General features: G+C 41.6%; 2 protein-coding genes across 2 annotated transcripts; both read right to left on the bottom strand.

The window, feature by feature from the left end:
* Positions 1–22: 22 nt before the first annotated feature.
* Positions 23–2,286, bottom strand: LOC145423451 (alpha-tectorin-like). The gene is made up of 8 exons (XM_080295936.1): positions 2,027–2,286; positions 1,649–1,805; positions 1,437–1,524; positions 1,253–1,315; positions 897–1,096; positions 656–787; positions 375–562; positions 23–214 (listed from the first exon to the last, which is right to left on the bottom strand). The coding sequence occupies exons 1-8, from the start codon at positions 2,267–2,269 to the stop codon at positions 23–25; spliced, it is 1,263 nt and encodes a 420-aa protein (XP_080152062.1). The 5' UTR covers positions 2,270–2,286.
* Positions 2,287–3,083: 797 nt separating this feature from the next.
* On the bottom strand, positions 3,084–13,047 carry LOC145423450 (uncharacterized). The gene is made up of 7 exons (XM_080295935.1): positions 13,002–13,047; positions 12,809–12,881; positions 10,550–10,793; positions 10,074–10,230; positions 9,494–9,939; positions 8,924–9,353; positions 3,084–3,658 (listed from the first exon to the last, which is right to left on the bottom strand). Exons 1-7 carry the CDS (start codon positions 13,045–13,047, stop codon positions 3,114–3,116), a joined length of 1,941 nt encoding a protein of 646 aa, XP_080152061.1. The 3' UTR covers positions 3,084–3,113.
* Positions 13,048–20,824: the final 7,777 nt, after the last annotated feature.

Here is a 20,824-nt window from a genome sequence, read left to right as displayed (position 1 = left end):
CACTGTTAACAATGCCCACATTTTAACAAATATTCAAACAATACCTAGCAGCCACTACAAACCAGTCTCTGATTCTGAAGGTTGCAGTGTGGATGCTTGGCTGACTGTGAACACAGGAGAAGTCGATCTGGACTTGGGCGTTGCGAGTGATGACGTCAAAAGAGTAATTCTGGCTCCTGATGGTGTTCTTATAGATGACGTAGCTGTTGTTGGTCTGCAGGGTCACATAATCAGATACTAAGCAAGTTCTTCATTGTTTCATCTTTAACATCTGATACTCTTTAAGATGTTGACTGACTGGTATAAACTTCAGATGACCAAAAATTTTAGAATTCACAGAGATCAAAGCTTAAACAGCAGGAGATGAAACCCACCGTGACCACCGTCCCACAGCTGTTGCTGCTGTTGAAGCTGAAGGTCACCATGTGGGTGAGCTTGTCCACCCGACCCCTGCAGGTCGGGTCGTTGAGGTGTAAGGCAGAGTAATTGATGTCTTTGTCCTCCAGGAGACAACCAACCAGAGTGACTGAAGCAGAGTCCTGCATGCAGACCGTTGGATCACCTGAACGTCACAATATCAGTCAGAAAAATCACAGTTAGAAGTTTTCCTCCATTATTCAGCCCTGTTGTCATGGTGATGTCACAGCTGTCGTACCCAAAGAGTTGTTTGCTTGGTACTTGGAGGCAAAAATGTCCCGACAGAAGCAGCGAGTGTCACCACCGACCGTCTTCTCACCACAGAACTCGTGATCGCTGCAGGTCCTGTCCTGACAGAAGGCCTCAGAGGCTACAGAGGAACACACTGATGTATTATCCTGAAAACATGGGAGCTCTAAAACTCCAGAGTTCAGGTCTTTAACAAAGGAGAGCTTATTAATGTCTTATTAAGGTCTTACAGCAGCCGGTCTTTGATGTCCAGCCATCCAGAGTGTGGTTGTGTAGACTGCAGGCTCTGGCGTAGGCCTTCAGGAACTGACAGTTGAGTCCGTCCACTGCAGGATATTTACACAAAGTGTCGGTGCAGGCGGTTATGTAGGGCTCTGGGTCAATGTCAGTGTTACAGGAGGAGAAGGGCGCCTCCTTCAGGAGATTACAGCTGTACCACAGAGAGAAGAAGAAGTTGAAGACAATAAAATAATAATCTGTAATCAGATGTGTTTATCTTCCATCTATGCTGCAGTCACATGTGATAATTTAGAACAGAGATCAAGGTACAACACATGTTTCCTGCTGTGTGGATCAGTCTGCTCACCGTTCAGTCACACTGGTGCAGTTGATCGTGCTGTCAGCAGTCTCACTGTACTGCATCTCACAGCTAGGGGGCGACAAACAACAAAGTTCAGGCTCATTCATACAAACAGAATATCTGCAACATCAGCAGCAGCAGCAGCAGCAGCAGCATTTAGAGGGACTCTGAGCTTGTGATGAGGTCTTACCTGGTGGAGCTGTACTCAGAGAGCCTCAGGTCACTCAGAGAGCTGCTGGAGTTTCCACACAGACCCTCCACAGATGAACCAGCAGGTCCTGCAGAGGATCAGGACAGAATGAGTCAGATCAGCATCAATATTCAAACTGGACAAACACAGAAGAATAAATAACAGCACAGTTTACAGTTTACGTTACAAGAATTAAACTTTATCTTCTGTACCTTCTAAGAGGATCTGTGCGGTGTTGCCATCAAAGAAGACAGAGATGATGAGGTTGGAGAGCGACAGCTTGGCAGTGACTCCAGTTTGGTCCTTAGAGAGCTGCACACCATGAACCAGCTGAGATGAGCTGCTGAGGGTCAGTGTGGAGTCGTCCATCTGCATCACAGCAGAGACAAAGTGGAGGAAACACTGAGTGAAACATGTCAAACACACAAACAGGCTGATTTCACAGCAACAACCACTGAGTTCAGCAGCTCTGAAAGAACTGCTTCTAACAGCCCTGAGAAGAACGATGAGAGGAGACACAGCAGAGGATGAGGGAGGACTTTGGATCAGACTCCACTCTGACACATGAACTGTGGCTGTAGGTCGCTTACCTGAACTCTCCCACCTTGTTCCAGGTGAATGTAATGCCCGTCCACACGCAGCGTCACACTGTCCAAAAAGCTCACATCTTTACGACGTCTGTCCCTGAAGTTCCCCAGAACAAGGAAATCTGGGAGTAACGGAGTCGAGAACAGAGAGTACGCACAGCGATCCTGGATGGAGTTAATCTGGCCGTGGACGTCAATGATAGTGGGGCCGGTCACAGTGCAGGTTGAGGCCAACACACTGGGCATCTCAGGTAGAAATTCTTAAAAAACAGAGGGGAAAGGGTGTCTTAGTATCAGCTCTACAAGTCTTCTGGATTTTGGAAGTTCTAAGTTATTTAGAACTTCTTGAACAGTTTCACAATATATCATGATAAGTTCAGGAGATGCATATGTGAATATCTAACCATGGTCACACTTTTAGTATGGATGATATAACCTCTGGAAATGACTGGTCTCTTGGATTATCTTTAAGATAACATTTCAAAATATCTCAGCACACAATCTACTTTGTCTTTTGCAGAAATGACCAGAAGTGAGTGACAGGTGGTATGAAGCAGACTTGTTTGGGCATTTTTTGTTGTGTCGTTTTCTGTTTACTGGGGTGGAAAGATTGTTCCTTACAGCCAGTGGATGGAACTGGGTACTGGAAAATTTTGAACAACTTCAGTATGATCGATTTTAATTCTCTTCATGCAGCTAATATTAAATTAAATCATTATCTCTTAAGATACAATTTATGTTCAAATATAATGCCTGTAAATGTCAAAAAGGCCTTAAAATTTTAATTAAAAATAAACATCTGTATTATTTTGTAAATAATTATCAAAAAACCAGAACAGATACAATGACTGAATTCATGTCCAAAAAAGAAAGAGCTTGTGGGTAAAACATGTAGCATAAATCAAAAAAATCATAGTTGTTGACTGCAAACCTGTCAGCTAATATCAAGAGCTGTGGAAACGCATTGCAGTTTGGTGTTTTATTTTGGTGTTGTCCCACTTTAACGAAAACTCAAAAGCCTCCCAATTTACCATCACAAAGAGCTGAAAGAAGAGTTGGTTCAAGTGCAAAGCCTGTAAAGAGTAAAAAATCATCCAAATTTGCATTTTAAATGGAAAATGATGGACTTTTTGTTGGGTTTACAGTAAGGCTCCAAGATATTGTCTGTAAATAAAATATTCAATGTGAAAGAGCTTGTGGGCAAAACAGTGTAACATAAGTCAAAGCTATCATAATCGTTGACTGCAAACCTGTCAGCTAAACATCCTGGACATATAATCAAGCAGTGGGACTTCAGTGTAAGCAGCTGCACAAATTTACCTTCACAGATGACACCAGCGTCCTCAGAGTGTCCACAGTTGTGAGATCCAAATCCTAAGTGCTGGCACTGAGTGAGATTTGATTCACTGCCTGAGCAACTGACATCATCCAACCAGATGGGTCCGGTGCCCTGACCAAACTGAGCATTTGCTGGTGCTGAGACGACCCTGCCGCAGCCCAGCTGTCTACACACCACCTGAGCATCCACTAGGTCCCATAAATCATCACACACCGTCCCCCACTGCCCACTGTGGAAGATCTCCACCCTGCCAGAACACGAGCTGTTTCCTCCAACCAGGCGGATGCGCCCCTCCACTGCTGCACTGTTGCTCACTGCTGTTGTAGAAGTGAGCCTGACCTGATTGGCTGTAGAGGTCTGCGGTATTGGAGCAGGTGTGGTTGAAGAAAGTGCAGATGTTGTTGTGTTCACCTCTGTTTACAGTCAATACATAAATGAATAAGTGAGAGTACTGCGGTAAAGCTGAGAGCATTTTCCTTCTGAACAGTTGAATTTAGCAGCAGGATGAAAAAGATGAATTTGTTACAGTGTGATCATGCTTAGAGGGCAACAATACCTGCACAGTACGCAAGGTGACACACAGATGGCCTCTCAAGTTTGTAGACGTAGTAGTTTCCATAGCATAGTTTGACTTGGATGGTGTGTGAAGGAAACTGGCAGCAGCTTCCAGACCAGTTGTTGCACACAGTGCGATTTACAGTTTCACCTGGCTGTGAGGGATGAGGTTGTGTTATCCACAGAGGAACATGGGTTCCACACCTGTTTGAGTCTATACACCTCTCGGGAATACGAGCATTGGAGCTCCCCAGAAACAGGCGGTACCAGCCTTGCCAGTTAATAGATTGATCACAGTGTAGGTCCTGAGTATTTGTGTTGTTTGTTGAACGCCATTGATCATTCAGCACAGTGTAGTTGTAACAAGGATCGACACTTTGGGAATATCCTGAAGGATGAAAAGAAGTCATCTTTTTAAACAATCACACACACTGATAGATGCATTGGGGACAAATTGGGTTCAATGTCTTGGCCAAGAAAGCTTCGACATGCAGACTGAAGGAGCAGGGATGAAACAGCGTGTTTGTACCGGTCTTAAAGATTTCTGTTGTGCATATCTTTAACTAAATTGTCTCTTTAGTTTCCAAACTTTTTTTGTTCAATACAATCAGTTTTTGGTATGAACACTGCAAAGATTTGACATCTAAATATTTGGCATGAAAAAAGTATTTAATTTCAAAAAAATCCAGACTATAATCAAGTGACATAATGTCTCGACCTTAGACATGTGAGAAATATCTTAAAAGAATAGTTGAAATATTCATTCCACCCACTTTATTGTGTCAAATAAACTCAAAACAAGCCTGTCGGTGCTTCTTTCCGCATCGCCTCTTCCTCAATTTAAGAGAAAAAAAATCTTAAAACAACAGCAAATGTAAAAGATGATTCTTCTGGTCACAAGTCAGTCACAGGGCTTACAACCACACGGACATTTTAGAATCACCAGTTCACCTATCTTCAGGAACAGCAAGTCATCGAACTGTGGGAGGGATCCGAATTACCCAGAGAAAACCCACAAGGAGAGGCCTTGAAACCAGGGTCCACAGCTAAAAATGGCTGTAAAATACAATGTAAATTCCAACAGTGTGGCCATATGAATTAGTCTAATATGCATGTAAAGTGCTCAATTTACGGATTTAGAATAGAATAGAATAGAATAGAATTCAACTTTATTGTCATTGCACATGCACAGGTACAGGGCAACGAAATGCAGTTTGCATCCATCCAGAAGTGCTTTAGTGATATAGATATATTACAATATATATTAGCAATAGTATAGATATGTAAGTATACTACAGAAATGGGTCTATTATGGTATGTTATAATGTACACGGTATGAAGTATGTTGTGAATATTCTATAACTAAGTATGTAAAGGCTGTAGTGAGTACAAGCTATGTACAGGCTATGAACAGGATATAAATATGAAAAACTATACAGATTATGAAATAAATAACTTTACAGAAATCTGAGATATACAGCTATACAGAAATGGGAACTATGCAAGTTGTAAACAGTTGTAGGATTAAAGATTATTGAATGTACAGAATGATTATTTACACAGAGCTATACAGTAGTGCAGTTAAGATAAGTGAGGGTGTAGATAGTTTCTACAGAGGCTATATAAAGTGCTAGTGGTTGTGAGTGGTGGTTCAGTCCATGTTATTATTGTGTGTTTGAGGGTACAGTTGTCCATTGTGGGTGTGTGTATGTTCAGTCCATGAGTTTAACGTGGGTCAGATGTAGAGATGGCACGATACCACTTTTTTATGTCCGATACCGATACCGATATCATAAATTTGGATATCTGCCGATACCGATATGAATCCGATATAGTGTTTTTTAATCAACAAAACTGTTTTTTAAATATCTTGCTGCATTTTGTATAAGTTCATACTCAAGTTTAAAACAACAACTACACTAAAGCTATTCTGTTATACCTGTATGCAAAAAAAAATATTTCATAGTTCAGCAATACTGATCAATCTAATAAACTTAAACCTACACCATCCTCCCTATTCTGGTATTTTAAAGAGTACTTAGCATAAATATTAAGCAACCTAACTAATAGGGTTCCAACTCCCAGCAACAACAAAAATAAATAAATAAAAAATAGGGAACCACCCCTCACGCTCCACCTCATGATGCTTAATCGACGTAATCAACCTTAATTTGATGCAGTGTGAAAAAAAATGCACAGAAATCAATTATTTTTCAAGAAATATTAAATAGATTCAACATCTTTCTTCAACAGAATTGCAGACTGCACAGATGGTACCTTCCCAAAGCAAAAAGTACTATAGCTTACTAGGGTATATATATTAGACTTAATAGTCACTATATACAATAATGGACTTCTATTCATTTTACATCAGATTAAAACTTTGGGTGTCAGATAATTATTTATTAAAAGCTAGACATTTTAAATGAGAATAAGAAAGAAAAGTATGTCTTTGTGCCCCCTTTTCCCTGTTAATGCCCTATCGGCCCCCCTGGCTAAACTTTGCTAGATCCGCCCCTGCACAGTTACCAGCCGTCAGCTACGTAGAAAAAGATCCTGGAGTAGAAAGTAAGATTAAATACATTCTAACAACAGCTGATCAAGCTTAAACGTGCTGCTGTTGTTCAGCCGCTGGTTTCCTCTTTCTGGTGCAAAATGGGCCAAAAGCAAACTAGAGACACGGACTCGCGACAGAAAAGCCGATCAGCTGATCGTTAAGCAGTTTCATGATTGAAGTAGCAGCAAGAAGAGGCAGTCGTTTGTTAAGCTTAACGCAGGAATGCTTTACAAACATTCAGAGATGGACTTACACACTTGCTTTACTTCTCTCGGGATAACTTTGTCGGAGATGAAATGCCGGGTTGCTAGCGAAGCTCCAAATGCTATCCAGACCACCGACAGGTCCTGCATGCCACAGCCGCTCTATCACGTGATGCATACTGCTCCGACGTGCTAACGTTCTGAGGTGAGTTACGGTGTGTTGCAAGTTTTGTGAGGTGCTTTCGTGATATTTAATGGATCGGATTACATTTTTTATTTTTCTCCGATATCCGATCCAGTAATTTAGGTCAGTATCGGACCGATACCGATACGTAATATCGGATCGGTCCATCTCTAGTCAGATGTCAGGAGGCAGAGTTCAGGAGTCTGACAGCTGTGGGGAAGAAGCTGTTCCGGTACCTGGTGGTCTTAGTCCGGAGGCTCCTGTGGCGCCTCCCAGAGGGCAGGAGGGTGAAGAGTCCATGTGATGGGTGACTGGGGTCTTTGATGATTTTCCCAGCCCTTTTCAGACACCGCTTCCTGTAGATGTCTTTTATGGCAGGAAGTGGTGCTCCGGCGATGCGCTGGGCAGTTTTCACGACCCTCTGCAACGCCTTCCGGTCCGAGGCAGAGCAGTTCCCGTACCAGACAGTTATACAGTTGGTCAGGATGCTCTCGATGGTGCAACAATAGAAGTTCACCAGGATGTCTGAGGACAGGTGGTTCTTCCTCAGGGTCCTCAAGAAGAAGAGGCGCTGGTGAGCCTTCTTGACCAGCTTGGAGCAGTTGGTCGTCCAGGTGAGCTCCTCGGAGATGTGGACTCCCAGGAACTTGAAGCTGCTCACACGCTCCACAGCCGTCCCCTTAATGTAGATGGGTGGATGTGGGTCAGCATTCCTCCTGTAGTCCACAATGAGCTCCTTGGTCTTCTTGGTGTTAAGCAGCAGGTTGTTTGTGTCGCACCACTCAGCCAGACGATCCACCTCCTCCCTGTAGGCGGCCTCATCGTTGTCACTGATAAACGATGTTTATAAACAAAATAAAAAATAAAAGGCATATATTCTCAAAAGAAGATTAATGATCTCGTTCATCGTGCTCTTGCTTACCCTGTTAGTCTCAAAACAAAATCAAAAAGACTTTTTGCTGGATATAAAATTGTTAGATTTGCTGAGACAGACAATTTATGTATTGCATACACGGTGTTGTTTCAGCAGGCATGAACACACATGAGCATGTAGGAACAGAGGATCACCGGAGAAAACTCCTTTTTTATTTTTCTCCTTCCCAAGTACCACAACAACAAGGATATTCATTAGCGCCCTCCAGTGCTTCTAGTAAATGCATCTACAGAACAAAATGCAATAGTATGTGGACACAACACAGGGCCATAACATTTCAGTGCATGTCACATGTCCAGCAATCAGGGCATTTAATGCAGTCACATGGGTGTTTTAAGTCTTGGATATTATTTTGCTGCTCACAGTCAGAAAGAGGGACTTCCTGTGGACATAAGGTAAGGTTATAGAGGACCCACTAACTATGTTTCATGCAGCTGTGTATCATTTGCAGAACCCACAGTGAAAATGTAGTCTAGAATGGATAAAGTTTAAGCATTTAATCCTGAAGTCCTGTCTCTACCAGGTGCAAGTATGATTGTGACCAAATATTGTTACTTAGACGTCTCCAGAATATGATTCTCATGGAGCCTGTAAAAGCAGGTACATGTTGGATAACATATATTTGAGTGGAGCAATATCAAGAGCTGTGGAAACGCATTGCATTTTGGTGTTTTATTTTGGTGTTGTCCCACTTTAACGAAAACTCAAAAGCCTCCCAATTTACCATCACAAAGAGCTGAAAGAAGAGTTGGTTCAAGTGCAAAGCCTGTAAAGAGTAAAAAATCATCCAAATTTGCATTTTAAATGGAAAATGATGGTAAATGGTAAATGGCCTGTATTTATATAGCGCTTTACTAGTCCCTAAGGACCCCAAAGCGCTTTACATATCCAGTCATCCACCCATTCACACACACATTCGCACACTGATGATGGACTTTTTGTTGGGTTTACAGTAAGGCTCCAAGATATTGTCTGTAAATAAAATATTCAATGTGAAAGAGCTTGTGGGCAAAACAGTGTAACATAAGTCAAAGCTATCATAATCGTTGACTGCAAACCTGTCAGCTAAACATCCTGGACATATAATCAAGCAGTGGGACTTCAGTGTAAGCAGCTGCACAAATTTACCTTCACAGATGACACCAGCGTCCTCAGAGTGTCCACAGTTGTGAGATCCAAATCCTAAGTGCTGGCACTGAGTGAGATTTGATTCACTGCCTGAGCAACTGACATCATCCAACCAGATGGGTCCGGTGCCCTGACCAAACCGAGCATTTGCTGGTGCTGAGACGACCCTGCCGCAGCCCAGCTGTCTACACACCACCTGAGCATCCACTAGGTCCCATAAATCATCACACACCGTCCCCCACTGCCCACTGTGGAAGATCTCCACCCTGCCAGAACACGAGCTGTTTCCTCCAACCAGGCGGATGCGCCCCTCCACTGCTGCACTGTTGCTCACTGCTGTTGTAGAAGTGAGCCTGACCTGATTGGCTGTAGAGGTCTGCGGTATTGGAGCAGGTGTGGTTGAAGAAAGTGCAGATGTTGTTGTGTTCACCTCTGTTTACAGTCAATACATAAATGAATAAGTGAGAGTACTGCGGTAAAGCTGAGAGCATTTTCCTTCTGAACAGTTGAATTTAGCAGCAGGATGAAAAAGATGAATTTGTTACAGTGTGATCATGCTTAGAGGGCAACAATACCTGCACAGTACGCAAGGTGGCACGCAGATGGCCTCTCAAGTTTGTAGACGTAGTAGTTTCCATAGCATAGTTTGACTTGGATGGTGTGTGAAGGAAACTGGCAGCAGCTTCCAGACCAGTTGTTGCACACAGTGCGAGTTACAGTTTCACCTGGCTGTGAGGGATGAGGTTGTGTTATCCACAGAGGAACATGGGTTCCACACCTGTTTGAGTCTATACACCTCTCGGGAATACGAGCATTGGAGCTCCCCAGAAACAGGCGGTACCAGCCTTGCCAGTTAATAGATTGATCACAGTGTAGGACTGGATTATTTATGTTATTCGTTGAACGCCACTCATCATTCAGTACAGTGTAGCTGTTACAGGGGTCAACATTTTGGGAATCACCTGAAGTAAAAAAAAAAAAAAAAAGCAAAAAGCTTTCACCGCAAGCAAGAGACAGTCACATTCATACAGGAAAATGTTGACTGGAAAAGCCAGGGATGGAATATGAGGTTTTAAGGACTTCAAACTGGAGGAACACAACAGCACAGTTTACAGTTTACATTACATGAATTAAACTTTATCTTCTGTACCTTCTAAGGGGATCTGTGTGGTGTCGCCTTTAAAGAAGACAGAAATGTTGAGGTTGGAGAGCGACAGCTTGGCAGTGACTCCAGTTTGGTCCTTAGAGAGCTGCACACCATGAACCAGCTGAGGCAAACTTTCAAGGGTCAACATGGAGTCGTCCAGCTGCATCACAGCAGAGATAAAGTGGAGGAAACACTGAGTGAAACTTGTCAAACACACAAACAGGCTGATTTCACAGCAACAACCACTGAGTTCAGCAGCTCTGAAAGAACTGCTTCTAACATCCCTGAGAAGAACGATGCGAGGAAACACAGCAGTTTCTTTGCATAACCTAAACTTGCACCACTGACCAACAATCGACCGAATTGTTATGACCATTAATTAATTGCCATGAGCACCATTGAGAATCGGGGAATGGCTGCAACAATGTACATGGCAATATGGTTAAAGATGTACCCTTAGCTTGCCTGAGGCAGCTTACCCAAACTCTCCCGCCTTGTTCCAGATGAATATGAACACCTGGCCCATCTAGACGCAGTATCACGCTGTCCAAAAAGCTCACATCTTCACGACGGCCGTCTCTGAAATTTGCCACGAGGTACAGGTTTGGGATTGACGGAATAGAAACCAGAGAGTAAGCACACCGATCCTTGATGAAGTTGAGTTGGCCGTGGACGTTGATGACAGTTGGGCCAGTCACAGTACAGGTGGTGTCCACTACACAGCTGATGGAAGCAAAGAAGAAAACAATCAACCACTAACCTCATAAGCCGCTGATGAGGAAGAGACCAAATACACTAAATAAAAAAAATTAATTAAATGACTTTAAAAAAAATCCCTTAACGCGTCAGATCTTTCTTTTAAATATAAATGGGGTTATATTCACGTGTTGTTTCCTTGACAACGCTCCAGTGGACCACAGCCAATGGTTTCAAGGACTGCAGGTGAGTTTGGAGCAGGTTTCTGGATCAGCGCTCACCACAGTGTCAGGTTCATATGCAATACCTGAGAAGTGATGGACGGTTTACTTTAGTTTAAAAACCAACAAGAGCAAGCAGAAAGGCACAGCACTCCCTGTAACATCCCAACGTCAAAGTAATGAGCCTGAGATTCACCAACCTGAGTGTCTGCATCCACTGATATCTTGTATTGTATTCTTGTACACTGTAGTCACTTTGATACCACCGATGTAAACTTCCAAGTCCTAAGCAGAACCGCACAAAACTCATATCATGATCTCAGAGTTGAGGCAAATCATTTCAGACATATTAAAGGTGCAGTAAGTAATCTGTAGGTCATCTAATAGACAAGAAGAATGTTGTACTTCCAGATGTACGTTGATTAGTGGCCAGCCAGATACATAGTACACCTTATAAACTACTTTTTAATATAGTGTCATCAGACAGAAATTAGCTTCACTGACTCATCAACTCATATTGCACTCCTTTCACAAACTTTACAAAGTTTACTTACTCATAAAGAGTAAGTAAATGTGGACGCATTGAGAGCTGAGGTAAACGGCAGACTTACACCCTACACTTAATGCAGAAGAGTGATTTAGGGGTAAAAACACTAATACCACAAACAGTGGTATGGGAATGCAAAGCAGCCAGCTGTGGCTGGTTATGGCGCCCAGTCTCCATTTAGTGTTTTTCATTTTCATGTGCTGTGAGATTTGTGAACTATATGTGCCTTTCAGCCCAAGAGTGAAAAGTATCTACCAGATTATTTGGTGCATAAAATGGTTCTCTCATATTAAAGTACACACACAAGTGTTTACAAACTCACCACATTAGTTGTCACATCTGTGAACACAAATAGAGCTGCTTGTTTCCCAAAAGTTAACAGATACAAATCGGCCTGTAAAGGGTGAACACAGATCCAGACACAATCAGGATGCTTGATTTCATTGTTTTAGCAGTTAATTGTAAGCTGTGGACTCTAAAAGTCAAGTTTGACTTCTCATGTCAATCAACAACACTTACACTTGTCGCCTTGGTGTATTCCATGAAGAATTCCAAGTTGCATTTCAAACTGGCCTTAATTGATGGCACTTCTTGGTGGACTTGTGATTCCAATTTTGAATTTTTTGAATTTATGTGTAAGGTAACATAGCTGGCTGCAGGCCCCACAAGACCGTCTCCTCCAGTTTGAGTTTCGAAGAAACCATCAAAGCAGAGTGCGAAGTTTTCAGTCGTGCTGTTCACCTGGGGAAGTCCGAGACAAACATCAAGAACAAACTTTACTTTATACGCTAATGGTTTCCTTATATATTAAAAACATCATTCAATATTAACTTGTTATTATGAGGTTACTACCACAAATCAATATATAAAAACTTGAATGCAGAGATGGTATCATGATATTACCACAATGTTATTACAGTGTTACAAAAATTACTCTATAATTAGTAACTGTTTTGCCTCATAGGTGTGTGTGTTTCTTTCCACATTACTGCCACATTCTTGCCTCTTATTACACAGTTACACAAGTGTTACAACTCGTCTACAACCACTGTTGATACAGGATAATTACATGGGCATTATCACTAATGATAATGGTAATTAAATGACTTGCTATTTACATATTTGTTCCCACCATATTACTCCACTATTTCCATTTTTATTACTGAGCTGTAATTGAAAATGTTACACATAATTCAAGGATTGCTTTAGTTCATCAATCAATAACAATGCTCTTCTGAAACATCACGTTTCTACTCACATAGATTTGTTCATACTTCTTTCCATAATACGTGATGGGACATGAGCTGATGTTCAACACTGAGGACGGTGTAATTATCTGCTGAGCACCTGAAAACATACAGAGGATGGGTGTTAGCTATACCTTAACAGGAAGTACTGTACGTTCAAGTGTCGACTTCATGAAAGGTCAACACTTCTATCATGATGTCAACATTTAGCAGTTCTTACGAAGATGGCAGAAATATCTGCCCATGAACACTTTCTGCTTTTTCATTCCTATACTGTTCAGATTTAATTATGCTCTTTCTATTCAGGTCTTCTAGGCTGCTGTGCCGATGCTTACATGCAAGTGCAATGAGAGTAGACAGGAAGAGCAGAGGGCGGGGCATGTTGGAGGGGAGACAATCAGCTCACAGAGACCTGAAAGACACAAGTTTTCTGATTGGACAGAAAGTAACAGCCACAATCAAACTGTAACATAGCCACATCAAAGTCCTATACAGAATCAAATTTACTCCATCACCATGGAACTTGAAATAGCTGTAGGCTAAAAAAACAACTGTCAGCGTAAACAACATTTTTACCTTGAATAAGTATATGACAGAGAGTGTATGACTGGCCTCTTAACAGCAATATAATGGAATGACTATATACTCGCTGTTTTCCACAACTTTTGTTATAATGTTTTCCCAACTAGTCATAAAAATATGACTTATCTTGTGAGCATGCTCATGTGTGGGGTCACCTTGATGCAAGGCATGTCCTCCTTATCTTTGTTTTTAAGTTCATTCATGCTCAAACATGGTTTCCAGACTGCTGTTCCAGTTCTCAACACGTGGTGAAAACACACCCACAATGCCCAAGTGTTTTACAGATCTGATATGACATGAGTGGCCATACAAAATAAATTTCAAATACAGGTCACTGTGGCTTGGAAGGTAAAGTGGGTCATTTACCAATTTAAAGGTCCATTTATCACTGTTGGCCCAGCTACCGGAAGGTCCCTAACTCCTCTAGTCTGCATGTTAAAAGTACCTTGGGCAAGGTACTGAACCCTGAGTTGACCTCAATGCATCTATATTAGTTTAGAAGCACTCTGGCACAGAATAAAGCATTTGTATAAATGTGTATATGAATGAGGCAAATGTTCTTGTGTTAAGAAAACACTTTGAGTGCTCAAATATAGTAAAAAAGCACTATATAAGTATTTTTTTCCCTTGTCTTCATGTGGTTAATTAATGGGTGGGCGTGACTGTACGACAAAAACTAAGCACTCCTAAAAATAAGTCACAATAAGGTAGCTCCGACTTAAACTGACAGGATAGTTTGACAGGAAAAGCAAAAATGGTTTTGAGAGGTGATACAATAGTTCGTATTTATCAACAGCTAACACAGACTGAGTTACTTTAACCATGACTATAAACAGGTGACGACAACTGTCTATGAAGTCCATGGAGGCTGTACTGCAGTAGGTGTCTGACCAGAGTCTGTAACCTGGCTGAGCTGCTGATGCTTGTTGTTGGGAATTGAGGAAGTAACTGCTTATGATGTAATACTGCTGATCAATTAGGTTTCTTTAAAATGTTGTCTTACAGGTTTTATTGTGTCAGAGTGCATGGAAAAAGGCTCTTGTTGGACTAGAGTTTGAAATTAAAGGTTAAAAGTGTATTTCTGACACCAAACTATTCAACTATGAACTACTGCTGTTAAAAAGGAGCCAAAATTCACCCTTGAGTTGAGTTCATTTTTGTTATTCTTCCTGTTGAAGCCTGCCCTGAACTCAGACTGTTGCTTTGTATTGTTCTGCTCACACAGCTTGTTGGGAGTCTTAAACTTTAATAGCAACCAGCTATAAGGTTTGGATTTTTCAAACCAAGACAGTAAAAATTGGCATCAGCATGTGATACGGTACTCTAGGTGGCTTTTGTTTTGAAATAAAGCTACAGGAAGCTATTGTTGACCCTACAGTCCCTCTCACTTGTTTCTGTTTTGGGGGCAAAGTTGATGTATGAACAATCATGAGGATTGAAATCTGGTGAATTGTTGCTGCAGATGTCAGTGGTGTGCAGATCCTCTTACCTTCTGCAGCTCTGATGGAGGATGAGGTGGCTGAAGGCTACTGTTCAGTAGTTCTGAACTGTTCTCTGGTGATTCTGCAGCAGGTGGAGCGAGCCATCAGCTGTCTCTGTTTTCACGTGGATCCTCGCTGCTGTCCCCACCCATGAGGAGTGAAGGGGTGGAGGTGGAGTCCACAGCGGTGGTAAATCATGGAAACCTCCCTCTAAAGATTCCACCTTCTCCAAAGCAAAATCATAAGGTTTCTTTGTGTTAAGAGGGAGTTTTTCCCTTCCCACTGTCACCAAAGTGCTTCCTTAAAGGGGTTTATCTGATTGTTGGGGTTTTCTTTTTATTATTGGAGGGTCTTTGCCTCACACTTGTAGGTGACAGTTGCTGTGATTTGAGGCTGTATATTTTGATCAACGGGTACTGACTGACATTTAATGGCTACCTGCAGATGTGTATCCTCCTACTATGGTCCATCTTCATTCTTATGAGAAATATTGGGTTTAAATTAGGGACTTTCTAGCCTTTTTTCCCCTTTTGTAGCTGCATCTCCTGATCTTTGTGCAGCTACAAATACACAGACAACGTCTTCAAGGCCACCATGATAAAGACGACATAGACAGAGTCCAGAGGCTTGAGCCTTTGAAGCCAGAGATATTGTATCAAAGAAATTCAAAAATTATCATCGGTTCTCTCCTTGTGCTGACTGTTGTATTAATCTTTTGTCATACATGAGACACACATGTCAGCAATGCAAAATGAATATGAGCAGTCTGAGAAAGATGCAATGGCTGGTGATCAGTGGGATTAAACAATAAAAGTGTCGGGTGCACAGAATTAGAGACTTAGAGGTTTTGTTTTCACTGAGATGCTTTACTGTTTCAGTGGCTAATACAACAGCTTCAGTTGTAATAACTGTAGGTTATGATATGGTAACGTGAATGAAGAGAACATAGTTGGATGTAAAATTTGGATGATTACCTTCATGTCAGAACTGTTGGGTCTAAAGGAAAGAAGAGCTTGAAAAACTCCCAATGTCACCTTATCAAGATACATCTGAGTACACGGCGTATTTGAGATTATCATGTCAGTATTGCGTAGTTCTGCCTGACACACGTACTATCACACTGACCTTTCAGCTGTTATGTGTTTGTTCGGCTGAGGTTGCAGTTTTGTTTGGATGCAGACGGAAGATGTAGGATACTTGAGATAATCAATGTTGTGGTGTACGCTTTGTTCCCGCTGGCATTTCATTAAAACTTATAGCATTCATATTTTAAAATTTCCTTTTCAAATTCAATTCTAAATTTTAAAAAATGGCCCTCCGCATTTTCACATGTAACTTGTGTTCATTTAACTCATTCACTGCCAGCCATTGGCAGTGAATGAGTTAAAATGACGTTGACAAATATGTTAGTATGTGAATGTCCAGTCCATGCTTGAGTATACTGTCCTTTTTCTGTCTTCAGTTAATCAAAGTTTTGCTCATATGCTTAACTTTGGGAAGAGGAAACATGAACCACTAAAAACTTAGATTTACATCAGTGAGCTTCAGTTAACGTTTACAGTAAAGTATACAATCCAGCCAGCAGAGGGTGCTGTTCCATTTCCAGCCATGTTTCCAGGTGTTAAATCAAATCTTCAGCAGTCCCCACCTCCATCAGCCGCAAAACTCAACTAAAAGTTATATTGTATCCCATTCTTATTTATTTTATCTTTTTATCCTGTATATATTCTTATTGGGTCATATCTTCAGTGTTTCCTCGGAGGGGGCTCTCTGCACCGGGGCTGTGATCGACCGTGGCTGCTGGGGCTCTGCCTGTCTATTCAGCCTGGCTGGGGGGCTTCTTTGACTCCCTCCTGCTGTGTGCCCAGCCTGGTGGCTGCGGTCTGTGACCGGCTCCTGGTGCAGACGGCTCCCTGTGATAGTGTTTCCTCACCTGGCTCATGTGTCCCCAGCCCAATTTTACTCTTTAAGTGTGTGTGTGTGTGTGTGTGTGTGTGTGTGTGTGTGTGTGTGTGTGTGTGTGTGTGTGTGTGTGTGTGTGTGTATTATATGAAAAGTGCTTTATAAATAAAGATTGATTGATTGATTGATTGATTGATTGATTGATTGATTGATTGATTGATTGATTGATTGATTGATTGATTGATTGATTGATTTGGATGCAGACTGATTTGGATGCAGACTTAATTATTTAGAATCGCCACTATCATTTCCTACACGTGAATAATACAAATAAGGAGCAGGATTTTAAAAAAAGTTTTAAAGATCAAACATTTTATTTTAATTTTGACCTTATTTGACCTTGAAGATGAGGTCAGAGATCCAAAGTAACGTGATATTAAAAATCCCCATATATCATTCCCTATATGTCGACATGCTGTCAATACAAACAATAGTTTCAAACAGCCTCATAGTTTATAATAGATTTATAAAGTCCTTGTTCAGTTAAAGAAGAATTGTTAAAGCTCTGAGTTTTCTCAACCCTCTTAATGCATTTCTCACAACTCGGAGTGATTTCTGACACAAAAAACGGTGCGAAGCAGATTTTCAGATGTGTGTCAGAGCACGTGATTCAGCGAAGAAGAAAGTTTAGCAGTAAAAGTTTCAATAAATTCACCACATTTCCTTTTTTACTCTTTTGAGAAAAGTGCGAAACCCTTTGGTGTTTCTTCTTGTTGCTAGGACCGGCAAAATCCCTCAAGGTGTTCTGATTGGCTCCCAGCCCGCCACCTCGAGCCAATCAGATACCAGTGCGTCCGTACTGAGAAACCATGGTCCTCTTTTTTCTTCTATACTAAGATTTATTGTTAGGACCTGTTTATTTCCTGTGAAACCTGAACGTGCCTTTGGTCTGAGGTTTTCTGTACCTGCGCGCGAGGACATGTCGATATAATTGATTATTTCTTGATGAACATACAGACACGTCCTCGTCGGTGAGGTGTGTTTTTTTCTCTCTCCTGGTTTCACCGACACACCGATAGGGATGTGCTGCAGCAGCAGCTGTTGCTGGCTCGTGGCGGTGCAGTCAGAGAAAAGCGCACACGCACAACTTCCGTTTTAGTTTCATGGTTTTTACAAAATAAAACTCGCAATGGGCGACGCTACAAATGTATCGACTTTGCTGCATAAAAAACTGAATAAAGGTGAAACTGTCTTTCGATGATGCCATGTGAAACATTATATTTACTTTAGATATACACTCGTATTTTATATAAAAAAAACACATGAAACAACATGAGTCTACACAGATTTATTCTTTTATATTACACTAATAACTTAAAATATACAAACACTTCTTTAAAACATATTTTATATTTTTAATATTTATATTATATATAGTATATAGTTTCATGGGGTACTTTACTTTAACCGCATATCTGTTAATACTGTATTAATACTGTATTTGCAGTTAATATTGTGCATATCTTTCTAAACATTTTGCTGTTGCTACTCTGCACATTAGTCTCCTCTTGTTCCAGGCTCTTGTTCCAGGCTCTTGTTCCAGGTTCCAGGCCCCAAGCCAACTTCATTTATACAGTTGGCTTGGCAAATGCTGACCAAAATGTTTGGAGTCTACACGATGTAGCCACCATGATTTCACTCACTGGTTTTGAATCTTGAAGCCACAGCTTTTTCACTGCCAGTATGGTGGTTTTAGGCAAGATCTGAATAAAATCCTAGAATTTCATTCACTATTACTAGAGCACAGACATCTTAGATGACCTCTTAGTAGAATTAACTGCACAGCAGCCTTGTTATTTGTCAGATACTTTCATTAAAATGGACTTTCATTAAAATTAAAAGGCATCAACAGCACAAACACAGTTCAGGTGGCGCAGGCTAACTGAAGTCAGCCCGTGCTGCCATCCACTGTCAAAGCACCTGCTTTGGCTCATCATTATCAGTCCATTCAATGGACGTTATGCTCTCCATTTAAATAATTTTACCTGTAAATATTGCCTTATCAACTGGAAGCCAGCAGCAACAGATTATGGAGTCTTCCTATACCTCTGTTAGTGGTCATCTATGTGAATGGATGATTAAAAAAAAACTTCTAATAAACTAGTAGGTGTCGAAGGCCCCTACTGCCTCCTGTCTATGGGGCTGCGTACCGCCAATAATGTTGATTGAATAAGATCAGAATTAAGTACCACGCCCCCATCATGTACATCATGTACATTTTAAGCCTTAATATAACACAATAGTGCCCTGCACAAAGCTCACAAAGTTCACAAAGCTGAGGGATCTGGGACTTAACAGCCGTCTGTGTGCATGGGTGTTGGACTTCCTCACTGGCAGAACTCAGGTGGTGAGGGTGGGCAGGTGCTTCTCCAACAGCATCACCATCAACACAGGAGCACCTCAGGGATGTGTCCTCTCGCCACTGCTCTACTCCCTCTACACTTCAGACTGTGTGGCCACCCATGGCTCCAACAACATTGTGAAGTTTGCTGACGACACAGTGGTGTTGGGTGCCATCTCCAACAACGATGAGGCGGCCTACATGGATGAAGTGAAGAATCTGGCATCGTGGTGCCAGGACAACCACCTCCAGCTGAACATCGGCAAGACCAAAGAGCTGGTGGTGGACTTCAGAAGGAGTAAGCACAGAGACTACAAGCCCATTATCATCAATGGAGCTCCAGTGGAGAGGGTGCAGTCCTTCAAGTATCTTGGTGTCCACATCTCCTCAGACCTGACATGGGCTGCCCACATTCAGGTCCAGACCAAAAAGGCTAGGCAGCGCCTGTATCACCTACGACAACTGAGGAAGTTCAGGGTCTCTCCAAAGAGCCTCAGGATTTTCTATACAGGCGCTGTGGAGAGCATCCTCACACAGAACATGACATCGTGGTTTGGGAACAGCTGTGTGAAGGACCAAAAAGCTCTCCAGAGAGTGATCCGTACAGCAGAACGCTGCTGCAGGATTGCTCTCCCCCCGCTTCAGGACACCTACACCAGGAGATGCCGAACTAGAGCAGCGCAGATACTGAAGGACCCGTCCCATCCTGGCAACAAACTGTTCCAACTTCTGCAATCTGGTAGAAGGTTCCGCATCTTCCGGGCAAGGACAGAGAGACTCAAGAGGAGCTTCTATCCCCAAGCCATCCGTGCCCTAAACACACACACCCGCCCTCTCACATCATCTATAATTGACTGAGACAGGACTCTTCCAGACACTAAACCAAGCCACAATGTACATTTCAATTCCTTTAATTTTAAATATGTTTATATTGTCTATCCTGTAAAATAGTCAGATGTCTATTCATATTAATGTACAGAATTCACCTGCTTGCTGCTACTACTGCATATTCACCCAATGTATGTACTATATATATATATATATATATATATATATATATATATATATATATATATATATATATAATGTTTTTCCTCTACACCCCCCCCCCCCCCAATTCTTTTTTGCACATGTCGAGGAGCGTGTCAGGCTACATTTCACTGTGTGTTATACTTGTATAACTATGCATGTGACAAATAAAGAACCTTGAACCTTGAACCTTGAATATAATTTGATAAGGTAGTTATTTAAAAAGAATAGAAGGAAAAATAACCCATCGATCACTTGTTGCGAGTTGTTGTCGTTGTTTTTTTTAACAAGAATGTAATTTAAACATGAACAAGAAGTATAGGCTCTATATCAGAGCCCTGTGGAACTCCATGGCTTGTACAAATTCACCCCTCATTCCTGTTTTCGTTTTTCCCAATGCTCTCTGTTTAATGGTGCATGCAAGAAAACCCATATTTGAGTGTAAAATCCATCAGGTCAGACTTTCAGAGACTTGTCATAGATGTGTATGTAAAGTGGTAAAAAAACAAAGTTTTCGTGATTAGTTGACTGGTTTGCATTTTGTGGCACAGTTATGAAAATACACATTAGTTCTGTTGCACTTTTTAAAAGAGGTATTTACTTTGAAAGGAACAGTGGTGACAGGGCGGAGGTGTGTGGTCTCGCGCT

Source organism: Astatotilapia calliptera, chromosome 3, assembly GCF_964374335.1.
Source record: "Astatotilapia calliptera chromosome 3, fAstCal68.1, whole genome shotgun sequence".
Classification (NCBI taxonomy): Eukaryota; Metazoa; Chordata; class Actinopteri; order Cichliformes; family Cichlidae; genus Astatotilapia; species Astatotilapia calliptera.
The sequence above is the reverse complement of the archived record's forward strand: the minus strand, read 5'-3'. Positions and strand labels throughout refer to the sequence as shown.

Coding starts and splice junctions, on each gene's coding strand:
- LOC145423451 (XM_080295936.1), bottom strand. CDS start 2,269: ATGCCCAGTGTGTTGGCCTCAACCTGCACTGTGACCGGCCCCACTATC. Junction 1,525..1,648: donor CGCACAGATCCTCTTAGAAG/GTACAGAAGATA, acceptor GATCCTCTGCAG/GACCTGCTGGTTCATCTGTG. Junction 1,316..1,436: donor TCTGAGTACAGCTCCACCAG/GTAAGACCTCAT, acceptor GTCGCCCCCTAG/CTGTGAGATGCAGTACAGTG.
- LOC145423450 (XM_080295935.1), bottom strand. CDS start 13,047: ATGAAAAAGCAGAAAGTGTTCATGGGCAGATATTTCTGCCATCTTC. Junction 10,794..12,808: donor ATCACGTATTATGGAAAGAA/GTATGAACAAAT, acceptor TGCTTCCATCAG/CTGTGTAGTGGACACCACCT. Junction 3,659..8,923: donor CGCTGGTGTCATCTGTGAAG/GTAAATTTGTGC, acceptor ACAGTGCAGCAG/TGGAGGGGCGCATCCGCCTG.